General features: G+C 33.5%; 1 protein-coding gene across 1 annotated transcript in view; it reads left to right on the top strand.

The window, feature by feature from the left end:
* The window catches only part of SEMA3A (semaphorin 3A), a 288,274-nt gene that overhangs the window by 249,465 nt on the left and 18,878 nt on the right, over nt 1–19,931 (top strand). The window contains exons 14-15 of the mRNA XM_051963284.1: nt 7,408–7,565; nt 17,534–17,601. Of these exons, the coding sequence (XP_051819244.1) occupies nt 7,408–7,565; nt 17,534–17,601 (226 nt within the window). The remainder of the gene's footprint in view (nt 1–7,407; nt 7,566–17,533; nt 17,602–19,931) is intronic.

Here is a 19,931-nt window from a genome sequence, read left to right as displayed (position 1 = left end):
AGACTGGCATGTTTCCTGACATAATGATTTTTAGCAGAATCACGTGCCTTCTTATATTCAGCATTTAATTTCTTACTTTCACAAGTACTTTCTTTACACAATTGTGCCTATTAGAAAAAAATATATTTTACATTAAAAATATTCTGCTACTATTAAATAATTGGGAAATTATTTCCACTATTTCTATCAGTCAGAGAAAGAAAATTAATACTCCTCAAGATTATCTCAATGAAATGCTTTATAGTTGAAAGAATTTGGTAAACTTAAATTTATTTGAACTGTGTTTGTATTTTTCTGATTTTAGATTTCTTTATCTTCTGGCAATCATCCAGTTATTCTTTTGATCTTCCCTTTCTTTCATGAATCTTCCATAATATTTTTTTTTCTAATGGATAAAAGTCCCTTCCTTTTGGAAGACATATCAAATTTTTTTAACTTAAATACAAAATGAGAAAAGGAAAAAAATCTATGTCAACAACAGATCATAAGAAAGGATTCTATATAAATAGTAAATTTCTATTTCATGAAAACCTATATAATACTATATATTTTTTTTCAAAGCTTCCCAGCTGTTCTTTGCTTCCTTGTTGGTTTTCTTTTGTTTTCTATTGTGTACTTTTTACTTTTTCTCCTCTTCCTCCATTTCTCCTCCCTAAAGAAGGATACAAAGAAGCATGGAGATGGTATAGATGTATGTTTATGTCTGTATATGTGTGTATACTTATACATAGATATCTAGAAACATGCACATATATGTAAGACCATACTATGCTTATTTTCACCATTTGTTTCTCTGAGGTGTCTTCTTTTTATAGACTCCAGTCTTTCCATGTTTTTTTTTTTTTTTTAAATCAACTAGCTCATCATTTCCTACAATGCTCTTCTTTATAATATAGTTTAAGGTCTGATACTGCTGAATCTACTCACTTGATCTTTTACTGTTACAAATGAACTTTGTTATTATTTTTTTTCTAATTCAGTAAAATAAATTTTTAGTAATTTAATTGAAATGACATTGAACAAATGAAATTCTCATTTTAAAATTTATATTTGCTTTTCTTATCCATGAACAATAAATATTACTTCATATAGATCTGAGTTTATTTGTATAAAAATATTTCTGTTCATATTGTTTCTGTCTGTTTGGGCAGTTATATACTCACATATTTTATATTGTCTAGATATTCTAAATGGTCTAAAGCTATATTGAATAATATTGCTGACATAGTACAGTTTCTCTGTTTTTACTTTTTATTAAATCTATTTTAATTTTAACTTTGTCTGAGATCATAATCACTATCCCTGTTTTTTATATAATAACTTCTATTCCTGCTCTTTATTTTATCTTTGTATATAATTCTTTTTTCTAATGTTTCATGAAAACAGCATATTGATTAATTCAAATTATTAATCAGATATTCATTTTTTGTTTTAAAGATAAATTTGTCCTATTCACTTTCTAAGCTACAAATACTTGCTGTGTACTTTCTTCCATTCTATTTTTTCTCATTAACCTTCTCATTCCTCTACTTTACTTCTACCCACTATTTTGCCCTCCTATTCTTTAACCTACCATCCCACAAAAAGTCCTTCCCTTATCCTCTCTGCCATCCTACCATTTCTGTCTAAAATTAGAAGCCTTTTTTTTTTTAGAATATATATATGTGTGTGTGTGTGTGTGTGTGTGTGTGTGTGTGTGTGTGTGTGTGTGTGTGTATTTCCTTCTTTAATCCATTCTTGCTGAGAATAAAGTTCCAGCACTGCCTATCTTCCTCCATTAATTTCTTTTAAATGTCTTTTTTATCTCTTCCTACAGTTTCATTTTTAAAATTGCCCTCTCTTACTCAGCTCAGCACCAGTCTTTCTTTCAAGCTACACAAATACAAAATCTTTAAAATAAGCCATCATAAAAGCACTGATAATGTTTTCACATCTAAGAAGTAAACAACTTGTCCCTATTGAATCGCTTATATTTGATCTTTAATGTTTATTTACCTTATATTTCATCTAGATATTATATGTTGAATTCTCGCTTAAGTTTTGAGGTTTTTGTCACAAAAATCTGAAAGTCTGAGTTCATTAAATACCCCCCCCCACCCCATTCAGGGTTATACTTAATTTTTCTGGGCATGTTACCCTTGGTTTTGCCAACCTCTTTTGCTTTAAGGAATATAGTATTCCAAGATCTATGTTCCTTTAATATAGTAACTGCTAAGGTTTGTGTGATCTTTATAATATCTCCATGATATTTAAATCGCAGATTTTTTGTTATTGTTATTTCCACTATTTTCTCTTTAACCTAGTAGATATTAGACTTGGCTATGTTATCCCTGTGTATTTTCTTTCTGGGATCTCTTTCAAATGGCAATAGGTAGATTGTTTTTGTTTTTTTTTTAAATTTCTGCTTTGCCTTCATATTCTAGAACTTTAGGGCAATTTTTGCTTGATAATTTTTTTTATAATATTGTACCAAGATTCTTTTTTTAAATTATATTTTCCAGGAAGTCTGACTATTTTTACATTATTTCTCCTCAGTCTATTTCTCCAGATTTGTTTTTCTGATGAAATCTTTTACTTCTATTTTTCTCATTGTTTTGATTTTGCTTCATGATTTCTTGGGTGTCTTAGAACATAAGTTCCCCTTCGTTCAATTCTAGTTTTCAAAGAAATATTTCCTTCCTTAATTTTTTGATTCATTATTTAAAGTTAGCTGACATTGTTTTTGTGATTTTCTTGAATATTTTCTTGTTTCATAATTTTTCCTCAATCTCTCTTATTTCATTTTTAAAGTCCTTTGAGGTATTTCAAGAATTCTTTTTTATAGGGGACTATTTTATATTTCTCATTGAAAAAAAAATGACTTCTTTTAACTCCATTATCTTCCTTTGAATATGAACTCAGATCTTTTGTATCCCCATAGTCATGATCTCTGGTTGTGTTCTTTCTCTCTTGCTCACTCATTTTTATTCTATTTTGTTTTGTTTGGTTTTTAGCAGCTATTACTGTAATTAAGTTGCAGTCCCAAGGTTATAAGGAATAATTCCCCACATCTCAGGATCTTACTATTATTTTCTGAGGTCTGTCTCAGGGCCTAATCTTGGACAATACTCTCCGTTCTTAAACTGCAGCTAGTACTCTCAAGACATACAGTCTTGCTAATGAGCTTACTCCTTGCAGTCCCTCCAATAACTGAAAACTACATTTGTCTTCTCTGCCCCAGAAATGAAACCAAGGACTCTGCTTTTCTTCAAGTGTCCACAGCCAACAGGCTATCTGACTTCCCACTCACCAGGCCAGGACATGTTTGGTCAGCACAGCTATGCTTGGTGTCCCTCAACTCAGGAAGATCCTTCAATCTTCTATAGCAATCAAACCCCTAGCCTATCTGCAAAATGAAAGTTTCTAAGATTGAGCCTGCCTCTCCACCCAGCTGCTCCAGGGCTTATTGTTTGTTGATTCTGCAAAATAGCCCTGGGAATGCTTGCACTTCATTCAGAATGAATCACAACCCCTGAAATTAGATCTTTCCTAGGGTTTTCTCGAATTGTCTTAGAAAACAACTATTAAACTAGTGTTTAATTCTCCGGCTCTGAGATGATGTTCTGTTTTTTTTTTTTCTTCTTTTGTGGAGAAATTTGGAGAACTGACAGTTTTGTGACCTAATCTGCCATTTTCCCAGAATCCTCTCTAGAAATCATAAATCAGTTCTTAAATACCATCAGAGAAGAATGGATTTAAAAAAAATTTGGTTAGTCTATTATCTAAATTAAATATTTTCAAAAACAGAATTAACTAGCTTGGCCAAAAGTTTTCCAAAATTATTTGCTTTATAAAATAATTATTCTTCATTCAAGACTGCCCCATTTTTCCTACAGAGACTTCTGAACTTCCTCATATGAATATATAAATGCAATATTTGGATTCAGAAACCTGGGTTTAAATCTGGCTCTTGTCTTTTAGGGAGCAAAGTATTCAGATATCTGCCTTGTTACTGTAGACAAGTCATTTTAACTTTTCTAACTAGACAGTCTTATCATCTGTAAATTGGGAATAATATGTGTAAATTGCTTTGCAATCTTTTTAAGAACTTAACAATACTAGCTATTATTGTGCAGTCTTATCATCTGTAAATTGGGGATAATATTTGTAAATTGCTTTGTAAACCTTAAAGAACTTTAACAATGCTAGGTATTATTGTATAAGCAAGTAGGTGGCCCAGTGGGTAGAGCTGTAGGTTTGGAAGCAGGATGACCTGAGTTTAAACTCAGCCTCAGACATTCATTAGGTATGTGATCACAGGTAAATTACTTAATATTTGTTTGCCTTAATCCAGTGGAGAAGGAAATTGCAAACTATTACCATATCTTTGTCAAGAAAATCTCATGGACAATATTGACATGCTATGGTCCATGGAGTCATGAAGAATTGGTCATTACTGAATTAACTGAACAATAATAACAAATTATTGTATCACGTTGACTATGCTATATAACTTTTCTTGGCCTCAAATTTTACCTCAGTCAAATGAAAAGTTTGGTTTAGATGAACTTCAAGGTCTGACCCAGATCTATAATACTAGTGTATAAAGTTATTTCCTCCTCACCATTACCATATCTCATGCTATCTTAAACAAAATCTTACAATCCCATTGCAAATTCAGTCATATACATAAGTCTCAGTGGAATCTAGAAGGTCAAAATTGCTTTTTTGCAACAAAATCACTGTGTTTATATTTAGATATTTGTAATTATGGGTTACATTGCTAAGTCCCTTCTTAGATTGTTTCTTCTTTGACACTTTCTTCTTTGTGTTCTTCATGGTGAACATGTCTAAGGTACCAGGTTTGTAAGCTCTTTACCTTTTCCTTTTTTATTTTAAAGTGCTGTTAATTAGTTTTGCAAGATTCCTGGTAAATATGTTTGTTTTTACTGGTCTTTGAGCTCATCATTCCTATTTTGAAATCATGGTTTAGAAATTCAAATTCAATTCTCAAGGGCCATGTTCTTGGCTGTTATTCACTTCTCAGATCCATATTTTTCTTCATAATTATGTAAATTTAGTTAGAATTCATTAGAAGGGGAAGCTAGGTGGCTCAGTGGATAGAGCATCAGCCCTGAAGTCAGAACAACCAGACTTCAAATCTGGTCTCAGACACTTAACGCTTCCTACCTGTGTGACCCTGGGCAAGTCACTTAACCCCAATTGCCTCAGGGGGAAAAAAAGCCCCCCCCCCAAAAAAAAAAAAAAAGAATTCATTAGAATACTACTTATGTTCTCAAGACCTTCGGTTCTTTGCCCAGGAATTTAAATTCTTTGGCAATATTTTCTAGGTTCCTTTGTTTGGATTTATCTCCACATGTCTCACTAGATGTAGGTGATATCTGTTATGTTCCAGATGATGGCAGACCCCCTCCAGGGAATATTTCAGATAATGATATAGCTACCTCAGTATCTCTATTGAGGGAGTTATGAACCACCATTATTCACTTCAATTATCTCTGATGACAATCCCTTATTAAATTATATTTTATCTAATGACACCTGAAAATCCCCATATTTAGGACCATTGCTTTTGGAAGCAGCTTCTCCCAGAGTTATCCAGATCTCTTTTCTACAAGAAGAGATGCAAAATCTTCAATAGTCTGTCTCTTTCTGTTACCTTCCTTCAGCTTACTTCTTTACACTTATGAATCAGTTACAATCCATGCTTATTCTTAGTGACTACTTACTGACCCTTTTTCATGCTGAAAAAAATCCATTTAAATGTTTTTAATTGGGATTTTTGCCAGGAATTGCCATGGTGATAACTGGTCCGTGATTTACACAATCCTTTTCTAAAAACTAAGATAGCATCTGACCATTTCTTATTTTCCAATAAACCCTATCTCCTATTCCAATGACCCATCCAAAAAAAAAAAAAAAAAGGTAGCAACAGTGTGGTTCATAAATTTCATCTGTGTAGTATAAAAGTATAATTCATCTTATTGAAGAGGTGAATTAATTTAAAAGGTGCAAAAGTTTTCCTTATCTTTGCTTACCTACCTTAAGCTCTGATTCTCCCTTAACCATGTCATTTCTCTTTCCCAACCAGAAGATCAGCCAGCTTGATAAAGAATGCAAAAGCAAAGTAGGATTTAGTTATTCATTTTTGTTATCTGTTAATTGTACACCTTTCTCCCTTAAGCAGCAGATCTTTACCTTTCTTGTTCTTCAAAGTTAAAAACAAAACCAAAAAAAAAAAAAAAAGAAAGAAAAAAAGAAAAAGTAACTGGTTCTGTTAACATTCTTCACAATCATTAACTCTTTCTAATCTGTAGTGTATCTGACACTTGGATGCTCCTCTGGGGAACAGACATCCAAAATCCTTCCTTTTGGGCCATATAATAAGTCAATAAATAAGGCATGAAAATGCTCAGGAGCTGAAAACAAATGATTTCCAATAAAAAATTCTTCATGACTTGCCCATAGTCTAACAAAAACTAGCTTATATGTGTGTGTTCATTTGGTATAAATAATTTTAAAGAGTAATAATAAGCATCCTAAGATGTAGAGACAATGTGGTACACTAGAAGGAGCACTAGCTTTGAATCAGAAGCCCTGGTTCTGATTCTGAATTATTCCTTACTTTCTGCCTGTAGATGTTTGCAGGTCATTTCACTTTCTGAGCAAATGAAGGATTTAGACTTTATGGTCTCAGAGATCCCTTGTAACTCTAAATTTCTGGTCCTTATTATAAGAAATGACCTATACCATCTATCTTTATATGTCAAAGTTTGTACCCTACTCTGCCCTCCCCTTTTCTCTCTTCTCTCCCCTCCCCTCCCTTCCCCTCCCCTCCTCTTCTCTCTTCTCTTCTCTTCTCTTCTCTTCTCTTCTCTTCTCTTCTCTTCTCTTCTCTTCTCTCTCTCTCTCTCTCTCTCTCTCTCTCTCTCTCTCTCTCTCTCTGTCTGTCTGTCAGTCTTTTTTTCCTTAGACAATTGGGGTTAAGTGATTTGCCCAGGGTTATACAACCAGAAGTGTTAAGTATCTGAGATCAGATTTGAACTCTGGTCCTTCTGACTTTAAGGCTGGTTCTCTATTCATTGCACCACCTAGCTGTCCTCATATTTTTAAATTTCTAAAGTGCTTTACATATAGTATTTCAAAGACTCATCACAATAACTCTGTTAACTTACAGATGAGGAAACTGAAGTTTAGAGAATAAAAGTGATTTATCTAGAGTCACACACATTTAATCTTAAACTAATATTCATTTTCCTGTACCCCATTGTTGAATCATTCATATTAATATCTATAGTGGAATTCATTTTTCTCACCTAAAATATAAAGTTTTATTATGTTCAGAGTCAGACTGTTTTAAATTATATTTTCAAAACTTAGTCTTTATAAAAGTGATTTTTTCCACAGCAACAACTATATGTTGGCTCAGCTGCTGGAATTGCCCAGTTACCTTTACATCGGTGTGATATATATGGAAAGGCCTGTGCAGAGTGTTGCCTTGCTCGAGACCCATATTGTGCTTGGGATGGTTCTTCATGCTCTCGCTATTTTCCTACTGCAAAGAGGTAAGTTGGACAGGGGCTTTAATATATGTATATGTACATTATATACATGGGTATGTATACACATTTAAAAAAAATTCATTGTTAAACATTAGAAGATCTAATGATTTTTGCCTTAAGTTTTTCTTAGAACATCTTCTATTCCAAATAGTGCAGTATAAAAATCTTTTCCTGGGCATCATCTAAAAAGAAGTAATCACAACCCAATAACATGGGTTATATGACTGGTGTTTTACTAAATATTCTCAAAAGGCACAAGGGAAAAACTAGAGTGCTATACTCAGAGGAACAAAGAATTCTGCTGAATAATAGAGTAGAAAACAAAAAAGTCTCCTTAGAATTCTCCTCAAAATACAATGTAATTAATGTATTTTGAAGCACTTAAAGTGAGGCTGTGAAATCATCAATTTTTACTGATTGTAGAAATGCCAAGTATTTATATATGCAGTCAGAATAGTATGTTTTGGTCCATTGTATTAGGAAAAATCTAGATATCATGTTAATTAAGTGACTTGTGCAAAAGAATAGTCACAGATAGGAAGGATATAGTTGTTGAATGCTGGGGTCAGCATAGATGTAGGTAGGTATTGATAAGCATAGAGTTTCCCTGGTTTCTTTTCCTGCCACAAAGCTCATATGAAGAGGAGTACTTATCTTATAAGAACAACAGCTCCTTCATTCTGATTCATAGAAATGTTAAAGACCAAGTGACTAGAGCAAATCATTTATGAATAAGGAAGAAAGAAAAAGAGAGGAGGGAGAAGGAAAGGAAAAAAGACAGAAGGAAGAAAAAGAGAAAGAGAGAGTAGGGAGGAGAGAGACAGACAGACAAGGAGGTAAAGAGAGAGAGAAGAAAGGAAGAAGGGGAAGTAGAAGGAGAGGGAGTAAGGATGGATATTAAAATTCCAGAAAGAAACCTTTATAATTCAGTTTTTTATTTTCCAGAAGATACTTATATCATCAGTATCCCTTAATTCTCAAGTGGGAACCTATTTTTTACACTGGTGAGGGCCTTCCCCTTGAAATTCTATCTGTATTACAAGAATGCCTATTGTATCCAAATTCGTACAATAGCCAGGTTTGAGTCTGTACTTTCAAAACTGTGTTATATAATATGTCATACATGATTGATTATATAACATATAATAACTAAATTAGGTTTTGTGTGTGTGTGTGTGTGTGTGTGTGTGTGTCTATCTGTATAATGCTAGATGGAGAGTGGATAGAGTACCAGGTATGGAATTAGTTAAGACTCATCTTCCTCAGTTCAATTTTGACCTCAGACACTTCCTATTAGTTGAATGACTCTGGGCATGTCATTTAATCTTTTTTGCCTCAGTTCCTCAAATAAAAAATGAACTGAAGTAGGAAATAACAAACCACTCAGTACCTTTGCCAAGATAACCTTAAATGTCCACAAAGAGTTGGACAAAAACTCAAAAATGACTGAACTGCAACCAATATATATGTGTGTATGTATACATATACATGCACACACAGACTAAATTATTATTTTGTCTATCTTCAGGCTTTGTTGTGAGCAAATTACTTAGGGAGACAATGTAATAAAACTGAAAGTGTCATGGCTTCAGAGGCTATGGGTTCACTCTGCTACTAGTGAATAACTTGAATGGTGTTCTCACCAGTGAAATAAGGGATGAACTAGATAATCTATTTCTAAGGTGCCTTAGAGCTCTAATTCTAAAATTCTATAATCCTATTTGGAATGTGGTATATCACAAATCAGACTTATAAATGTATTATTTTATGACAAATTATCATTACTGAATGAGTATTTGCTATTATGCATCTACATAATCTGTATGACAGAGCATTTCATCCCATGAAAGGCCAGGAAAGTGGCTGTTTTCTTGGCTCCTATCCCATCATACCACCCTCAAGATCTTGTTCCACCTAATTAACATCTATACCATCCCTATTTGTAAATCTATACTTTCAATTCACAGTTCTACTGATAAGAGTTCTGGTCAAGTACTCATACTTTATCTGTACTTCCCCCTTTGCTTCTATGCCCTTCTCTTTGAGATTATTCCTTTTCTCACTGCTCATTCTAGGTTTTGGAAAAGAAAAAAAAAAAGGTTATGCTATAATTTTTTAAGTTCCCAAAACAAACTCCACTTTCTGGTATGACATCCTTTTCTCCTCTAAAGGCGATAGGCTTCTCCAATCTCAGGAAATGCTTCCAATTTGCTCTGGGATTGACAGGACACTAATCTCCTCCCTGCCCTATTTCCTTTACTTAAAGTTAAGATGGAATTATTTAAATTGCTTTAGGGTACTAGGAATCTCTGTCTTTAAACATCCTCAAAGTATGTATGCCTATAGGACATTTTTATCTTTAAAGTGAATTCTGGGGAGAGTAGAAGGAAAAGGAAATTCCAACTAGATACAAAAGTTGCTGTGGACATAGAGTTGCTATTAATATGTAACTAATTACATAATAACTATCCACTAAGGAGCACTGTTCTCCACTGCTTTATCTTTATGTATAATAAAGATTAGGCATTTGCAATTCCAATCTGACTCTACCAGTTATATGTTTTACCTAATATAAGAGGGCTCTCAGGAAAATGACTAACTTTCTATGATTAACAAAGAAGTAGCAACCTTTATCTACTAGAGCTGCCCCTTTTGTAGGTTGCATTGCCTATCTCACTGGGTGGTGTGCTCTGTGTGAATTTATATAATTATTCTCTTGACTTAATCTCTATCTACCAGAAAAAATCTACCCTCTCCCCTTTGTGCTGAATTTTAATAAAATCAGCTGCAAACAAAAAGCTACCCCTTGGGATGCATGTCTGTGACTTCTTCCAAAGCCATAAGGCCCTTAATCAGCATATTAGATATATACCAAACTCAAGAACACCAGGATCAAAATTCAGGTTTAGACCTCCCTCTCAGAGACTCCTAATAGGAGCCATCAAAATAGCTCCTGCTATTATATTTGTGGCCTCCTAATGGGTCAGTGTCAATTAAGGGAACTAGGAACCTAGGACTCTTACTAAAGCTTACTAAAGCTCTTACTTAAAGACAATGAGGCCTTTTCCCTTTACTTCTTGTTCTGTCCCTGAGACGTCTGATCTGATCCTATAACTGCTTTCCAGAATGGCTTGCCTATGGGCCAAACTGCATAGGATGCCAATTGGTCCTTCTTTTTATTCCTCAGTAGCATGCTGGACTTAAAGGAAAACCCAGATAACAAAGAAATGTTTTTCATCCTTGAATTTCCTATTCCCAAATGTCACATCCTCCATCTATTGCATCTCATATTCTCTTTTTTTTTTCCCTATAATCTCCTAGTTTTCTCCCATGTGTTTTGCTCCAAGATTGTGTCAAATGTACAAAGGTCACAAAACAATGATAGGGAAGAAGGAGGAAATTATAATATTGCCTACACATAAGAACATACACTGTATCCTAAAACTATAGACAAGTAGATAACTTGCTTAAATATCTAAACAGATCTGTGATTTATCAATGTGGTTATTTCTTCCACTGGTGTAGTTTATGACTCACCCATCACCCATTTTCAATTTAAGAATTGTTGTATATATTCAAAACCTTTTTAGAGGATAAACCCAATAGTCTGAAGACATTTAAATAAAGAGTTCTTTATTTGAGATCTACACAATTAAAAGACAATTCATAATTGGTTCTCTTTGTAATTCTATGAATTTAATTTTATGCATTTAAAAATATTGTAAGGTGTGCATATGATAGCTTTATCAGACTGCCAGAATCCATCACACACACATTAAGAGCCCCTGCCCTCAAGTAGCTCACAATTAATGATTTTTAATTGTGAAAGAATGTATCTTTTCTACCAAACAAAAAGCAGTTGCACTAACTAGTATATCTTTACCAGAAGGTCAACTGGAATCAACATGTGAGACATTAAACAAAAAACATTTCATAATGTCTTATTATGCCAGTAGCTCAAAATGCAAGAGTTGCAATGGAACCAAAAATTGGTTGTGGTATACTCTAGAGTGCCTGTCTGCAGTGAGGAAGACTCATGTTTATAAGTTCAAATCTTCAGCACTCCATTAGGGTATCTAGTTGCTCAAGTATTTACTTACTGTGTGGCTGACAGTAGCCAGATGTGTGGCTAACATCTAATACATATGTATTAGATGTTATGAGGAAAGGTATTTGTCTGCATGGAGCTTACATTTTAGCATGGGAAGGAAAACATATATAAAACATTGGCTCTGTTATTCACTAGTTATGTGACCTAAGAAAATCTTTTTGCCTCTCTGGATCTCATCTTAATCTGTAAAAAGATTTAAATGGCCTAAATGATGATTAAGGTCACTTACCATTTCAAATATTTTGATATTCTTAAAGGAAACCATCTCACTGTCCAAAGGTTTTCTGTGCTCAACTGTGGCTTCAAATAACGATCCATATTTTTTGCTGATATTTGACACTGATTCAATTGGTCAGTGATAAAGGGAAAACACATAACCTATATCAGATAAATCCAGATAGTGGAACAGCTGAAAAAGAATGCCTAATTATCTTCAATTTGAATCTAAGTAATTGAAAATTTGAATTGTTTCACAATTCACAATTACCAGTGCTTAGCAAACAATAAGTGCTGTATTGTCTCAGGTGCTTAATAAATGCCTAATGAATGATTCTATTGTCCTTCCTTAAATGTATTCTTAAACCATTTTCATTTCAAGGAATTCAAGTATGTCTTCAATAAGAAGGGTATTAAAGGCTTAGTAGGAATATGTGTGTGTGTGTATAAATACACATATATCATGTAGATGGCAGCATAGATTACATAAAATATAACAAACTTTTCATAAAACCTACAGTAGTAGCAAAAGTGCATATAACAACATTTTTTAGTAAACTATTTAAGATAACATTTTACATATGAAGAAATGGTAACTCATAGAATAGGTAATCTGCTTATAATCATATAGCTAATGTGTCAGAAAGTAGGTTTGAAACTCAAATCACTCCTGTTTGAGGGCCCAAAGCTAGTTTGCTTGACCTAACATCCCCATTTAAAAATATGACTTTCTAAAAGTAAGTTTTGTTTGTTTATTTGTTTGCTTTTTTAGAAAATTCCCATTGATAAAATGTTTTGGAAGAAGTTGGGGGGTACGAAGTAGGTAGAACAAATTTCCTGTATTAGTATCTTTTGAACTAGTTGATTGTTGATAAAAAGAGTTGTAGGGTATCAAATTAATGCTGTTCTGGAGTCCATTCATAAAGGTCCTTATCTTCAGCTTAAAAAATCAAAATAAAAATTGATGGGCTTTTGCCATGCTACTATAATATTTAAAAAATTTATAAATATTAAGTATCTGATGACAAATAATGCCTTATGTCAAACATACAAAATTCCTTCTTAGTATTCTCCCCCTTTATTTATTTGTGAGCAAACTGTTGTTTTGGCAGATTGATCTTAAAAATTTGAATGTCAATGAATAGATGAATGTAACATTGACCAAACATATAATAAATAATTTAATAATTCCTACATAATAGTGAATATGAGGATAAAAATTATAGTTATTTAAAATTAAAATTTCATGCTTTCTAAGCACTTGTTTGTCATGAAACAAATAGGTGATGTAGCGGATAAGTCAGGCCTGAAGTTAATAAAACCCATCTTTGGGAATTCAAATTTTGCTTCAGATACTTACTAGTTATGTGACCCTGGGCAGATAACTTAACCTTTTGCCTCAATTTCCTCCTTTGTAAAGTAAGTGAAAGGAAGAAATAGCACCTCACTCCAGTATCTTTGCCAAGGAAACTTCAAATGGAGTCACAAAGAATCAGACATAACCTAAAAAAGTGACTGAACAACAATAAAAAGTACTTTTTGCTACAGGCGGCTTAAAAAAAAAAAGATTCAAGAGTAATAGAATTCAGAACAGAATTTTAACAGAATTTTAACAGAACAGAAGTTAAAAAGACTTCTCAGTCTTTGAAAATTTATACACCATCCCATAATTTAGTAGTAATCTAATTAAATAATTTGTTTAGACTGGAATTTGGGAGGACTTGGGGGGAAGAATTTTTTAATGAAAGTCCCTTTACCTGTCACAAATTGAACATTGAATATTATGATATAGCTGAAATATGTTTATTGAACTCCTTAGATTGTGAAAATGTAAGAAATGATCATTTACACATTCCTCTTTTATTGTAGACACATTCTATTTAATCCATATCACTTGTCTAGCACTATGTTTTGAAAAGAGATTTTTAAAAGAAGCTTTAGCTTATATTTTCTCCACAATAATTGCATTTTTAAAGAGTCTAAATGACAGTTGAGAGTCTCCTCAGATGCTTTGTGGTTCGTGTTTCACAAGTTCCCATGTTGGCTTAATTTTGAAATGTGACATTTGTTTGATATCCTCACTAATTCTACAAATAGAATTCTATAAATATGTTTGTCTTTGGAATTTATGAATGCAGTAACAGAATCCATGTTAACAGCCTGAAATGGTCTTTCTTGTAACTTCTTTTCAATTACAGAGAGACATTTTGGAGATGGCAAATAACCATTAAATTAGAAAACAGAAAACTTAGGCCAGAATGTTCTTGCCTTTTTCAGTCCATTACACAAAGTCATCTGTCTCTCTACACCATTTCCCCACAACCACTAGATTATGTACACACCTACACAGAGCTCCCTCCTTCCTTCTTTTACTTTTGTTAGCAGCATACTCACCCTAGTCAAAAATGTAAGGGGGTGAGGAAATCCAGAACACTTCACATCAAAGATGTCTCCTTGAGAACTAAAGTGTTTTGATGCTTTGGGTAGAGATCTAAATTATTCAGTCCATTTTCCTGTCAGGTCAGAGATGCTATGCTTCATTGACTAAGAAGAGTTCCTTCAACCCTAAAAAATGTAAAAAGGTTCAGTTTGCATGATTATTTGTCTTACAAGACACAATATACCAAAAAATGTTAAATTTTGTATGATTTACAGATGGTGTTTATACTATGACTTCTAGCTGAGAAATGCAAAATATTTTGCAAAAATCCTGGAGCATTTTTGTATCCCTCACATAATATTTCTGTTGTGGTACTAGGCAAGGATGACTCAGGAAGTAATTCTTTAATAAATGAATAGAACAATTCCATGCCTAAGGGAATGTGATAGTTACGGAAATTTAAAAAAATTCGAAGATGAACAGTTCCATAGAGCAAAAGAAGTAATGTATATCTGAAATAAAACTGTTTAGATTTAAGTTTTATATTCCTTCTATTACTGGGAGATACATGATTCTCTTTGTAACCTTCCTTTCTTTCAACTCTCTTTTCCCCCCTTATTGTATTAGTATCAATTAATCAGAATTTTATAAACTCCATATTAAAATAACCCTAAATTATGTGGATTAATGTGAATAAGTGAACAATTATTCTTCAGCATCTACTAAATCCCAGGCACTAGATCCTGGGAGTGCAAATAAGATAGTTAGTATACTCAAGGATTTCATATTCTTATAACATATGTTAGAAGAAGGAGGAAGGAGAAGGAGTTTTGGTTTAAGGAATCCCATAGCTATGAGAAGAACTGCAGGGCAATGAACTGTTTCATCCTTTTCAGTAACAATGGTATTAATGATTTGATTACTTTTCCTAGACCTAGAGTATGATATTGGGAGAAAGGCAGTGGCATTGCTAGCAAAAAATGGCAAAAGGTGCATGCTTTATCGCTGAATATGGCCATTTTTCTGTTGAATGACTAAATCTCTTGTGAAGCATGGCCTGTGCCTGGCTACATATAGGAAACTAGTTGTCCCTTTGCCTACTTACCCACCAATTCTTTTATGTGTAATCTTAAGAACTTCACATTAATTTTCTCATCCTCAATGTCCCATATGTAAATTAGTGGTCTAGAGTAAATGGTTAATAAGGTCTTTTTCTATTTTAAATCTATAATCCTGTGATTCTTTGGGGGTAACTAGGTGGTCCAGTGGATAGAATGTTGACCCTAGAGTCAGGAAGACCTGAATTCCAACCTACACTCAGATACTTTATGTGACCCTGAACAAGTCATTTCACTTTGCTTCAGTTTCCTTATCTGTAAAATGAATTGGAGAAGGAAATATAAAACCACTCCAATATTCTTGCCAAGAGGAGCCCAAATGGGGTCACACAGAGTAGGACAGGACTCAAGAACAAATACACAATCCTTTGATCCACTCAGCATAACTTAGCCCCAGGGCAAAGTTTTAAAACTGAATGGATTTAATAATAGGCTCTGTAGGTGGGGGGGGGGGGGGGGAAGAGAAGGGGAGGTTGTGGATGGGTGTTATAATTTACCAAACTTGAAATGATTCTTAATGGTATTAATAGCTTTAGAATTGGGGGAAGCAAAAGAGTAATATCATAATCAGAGAGAAAATAGGAAGGTAGGAAAGCAGGGTGGAGTGAAGAAGAAGGTGAAAAGAGTGATAATTAAGAAAATATAAACTAACAGATGACATTAAGTTTAGAAATAAATACTATTTTGATAAAATTTTTCTTTGGAATTTTTTGTGAAATTCTTTCAGCTCATTATGTGGGCAATTTTTCTCATAGCTCTCATTTTAAAACTTAATATAGAATGGAGATTTTCCATTTTTGTTTTAGAGCTTTATTTCACTAAAACCTTTGATATAGGCATGCAAAAATATCATTCACCATACACACCTGAGAGAATCACGTATGGGGAAGTTGAAGAACAATAGAATGTACAATTGTTTGTTCCTTTGTTTTTCTATCCCTTAAATGTGGGCTGAAAAGGGAATTAGCTGTACCATCTGGAAAAGCAGAACTTATTAACAATAAGGAAGGGTGACTTTAATGTAAACTGGTATGACTACATTTTTGTTTCATAAGGCAGTCTGTTTTTGTGTAGCTGTGATATTGTTCTGTTATCTAATTCCATTCTCTCTGCCCAGCCAAGACTCTGACCAAATACAACCCTGTTGTTGTTGTTGTTGTATTAAATGCTGAATATCCCCACACCTGTGGGGATCAATTGGATTTGCAGTCACAGTCATTTAGGACAAAAGAAACAGATGAGAATTGGTTTCCCCCAAAGCTGAGAGAGACAGAGACACAGACACAGAGACAGAGATGAAGAAAAGAAGGAAGGAAGAAAGAGAAAGAAAAGCTGATTTAAAAAGAATCTTGTTGCTCAGATCTTTATATATTAATGAAAAGATACCTTGGAGGGGAAAGGGGGTAAGGATGGAAGAGGGAAGGGAAGATGAATTTATTGAAAGTTTTCTTTAGTAAATTAAACTAACCACTTCATGAAAATATGGGAAAAGTCATATTTTATCTCTCCTTGAGTTGAAACAATAGGAAAATACCTCACTGGACACTTGTTTTGAACTTGTAAAATTCTTATCACAATTTTTATTTATGAGTTGATAGTCTTCTCAATCAAGTCACTATTTGTTAAAAAAAAAAAAAGTTGTTGTTGTTGTTTTTATGTCTGATTCTTTTAACCCATGGACCATAGCATGCCAGGTCCTCCATTAGCTCCTGAAATCTGTCCAAGCTCATCTTCATTGCTTCCAAGTCACTATCCATTTCATGTCCCTCTTCTTTTGCCTTTAGTCCTTTCTTGTTAAAGCACAATATTACTTTAAATCCCTTTGGTTAAATTAGCCCAAGCCTACCAAAGATGAATTCAAGATTCCTTTTTATTTCCATTATACAGATCAAACCATGAAGTCTTTGTAATCAATATTTGAAGACTTATTTTATCATGATAAATCAGTACACTTGTTACACATTATTTTGAAATGCAATAAATGCCTATATTCTAGTAAAAAAAATCACATAATTTTGCTTCATATTCTGAGATTTGTTTGTTTGGTTCCTGACTTCATAAACATGGCTTTTTCATTATTCTTCACAAGCACTGAAAGGTATCAAATAGAAATCCAATAACCCAAATTCTAATGTAATGTTTTTAGACGCACAAGAAGACAAGATATACGCAATGGAGACCCATTGACTCATTGCTCAGATCTACAGCATCATGGTAAGTCACAATTCTGGTATATATAGTCTCAGAGATTTTATACACACGCGTGCGCGCGCACACACACACACACACACACACACACACACACACACCCCAATTCACCCCAAGTGGGGTGCCGGACTATGCTCTTCTCCTGACTGATAAATGATCAGAACCCGCCACAGAACCCTTTGCTGGTAGCCCGGTGCTCCCAAAATGACAGTGGCAGTGGCAGCGGCTGTGCCTGCCAGCCCCTATATGGAAGTTGTGGGTGGAATGAATTAAATATGCATCCCACTTTGCAAAGGATGGGAGCTATCCAGAAGAGATATCCATCCTTGGCTAAGCTAATATCCGTTGACAGTTTATATATTCTCCAGACTAAAGAGGAAGTGACATTTAGCTGGTCTCTTCTTACTCCGGCTCCCCCAAGCTCCCTGATCAAATAGGCAAGAGAGGAAAGGGAACAATCTCCTGATGCTCCTTCTATCCCATCAATGATGTTATCTATCTCTGACAATTGTCTTCCCAATGGACACCCTGTATTACAGGCAAGCCTCGCTTTAAGAAAACAGGTGGTTATGAAAAACTGAGCAAAAGATTGCCCACATCACGAAAAGCTTCTTTGCTTTGTGGTTGGATTCACTTCAGGGTTTTTTTCACACACACACACACACACACACACACACACGTACTTTTCTTTGTATACATGCAGCTGATGTAAGGATCCCCAAGATAAATAGATGCAACAGACCTCTAGAATCCAATTCAACAAATACTTATTAAGGACTTGCTTTGGTCAAGGACTATGCTCAGTTTTGGGAGGGGGAGGGAAAGTAGAGAGAAAAGGGTAATCCTCTGCCTTAAATACCTTACTTTAGCTGGAGAACACAATAAATACACAATCAGAAAGAAATGAAAAACATTGTGAATATGACTTTGTTAAAAAATTGAAGACTCAAAATAAAACATTTTAGACTATAACATGTTCACGTAGAGACTTGCTGATTTCTAATATTTTCACTAAAAACTGAAACCAAGACAACTACAGCATTCTTTTGAATTAATCCTATGGAATAATTTATAACAACAAAAAAAGGAGTGGCAAGGAAGTGTAACTTAAAGGAAAAAAAATCTGCTTGTTCGAATGGTTAAGATATAAATTAATGAATGTCAGGCAGACATTTTTGTTAGTATACCTAACAACTTGCACTGTGCTATAAAATATTTTTTCCCTCATGTTTAAGATAATTAACTAGGTCACCTTTGTACTGTTATTTGCAGTAAATTTCACTACAATGAAGTTTTACATCAAGTTAATTCTAAATTGGGCTTCCTGAAAGTGTCGAGTCCTGTCTCAATAAGTAGCTAGTTCTTATTTATCCAAGTATAAAATAATAGGGATTGTCTCCTTTTATGAAAAGAACAATGGGATTATGCCTCCCTCTACTGGGGAAAAAATTTTCTGTTTGATTTTAGTGATATCATTGCTGTTTGATTAAAATTTCTTTGGCATATTTGTATACAGAGATGGGTAATTTTTTTTAAATGTAAGTTGTAATGGTTTTAAATCAATATTTTATAATTTACTTCTTTATTTTACATTATGGTCATAACTGCTAGATTTTTCATCATTTAAATTAACCAAATTTTATTTATTACCTCCTCTGAAATTTAAAAATAAACTAATCATTGTAAGCACAAAATTTACATTTTGCTAATGCATGAAAATTCAATACAAAAGAAAACACCTTCCATGAAAAGTATATGATCACAAAATTCAGATGGAAGTTTTCCAAAATCTGACTTTAGACTGATATTTTAAAAAATGTGATTGTATTTTCTACATAATGCCCCCCCCCACATATATAGAAAAATATAGGAGAAGCAGGATTTAGACTTATTTTCCTGAAAAAAAAAACCATTCCAATAGATAAACATTCTAAGCATTCTACTTGCAACATTCTTATTATTTTTTTCATTCTTACATTGGGAATAATAGTACAGATAAGGAACAAAAGAGTTTACACCAATAAATATTTTTAAAAGTATAGGTAGATATTTCTTGCTTTCAAGTATGAATGAGAGTTTCAGTAGAATTTTTGTTTTAACATCCAGTCCGAAAAGACTTGTTTGATAAATGAAACATTTCTAAGGCTTCAAATTCTTCAGATACTAATGATCATATATTACTAAATTTTATTGTTGAAATTAAAGTGTCATTAAATTGATTCAGGATATATTAAACTCAAATCATTTATCAACTGGGTGCTAAGTGATAGAGCATGTCATCTGATGACATTTATTAAAAAGCTTCTATATGCACTATAAAACAAGGTTGAAAGAGC

This window comes from Antechinus flavipes, chromosome 5 (genome assembly GCF_016432865.1).
Source record: "Antechinus flavipes isolate AdamAnt ecotype Samford, QLD, Australia chromosome 5, AdamAnt_v2, whole genome shotgun sequence".
In the NCBI taxonomy this organism is placed as follows: domain Eukaryota; kingdom Metazoa; phylum Chordata; class Mammalia; order Dasyuromorphia; family Dasyuridae; genus Antechinus; species Antechinus flavipes.
Note: the sequence above shows the minus strand (reverse complement) of the source record. Positions and strands in the feature narration are given on the sequence as shown.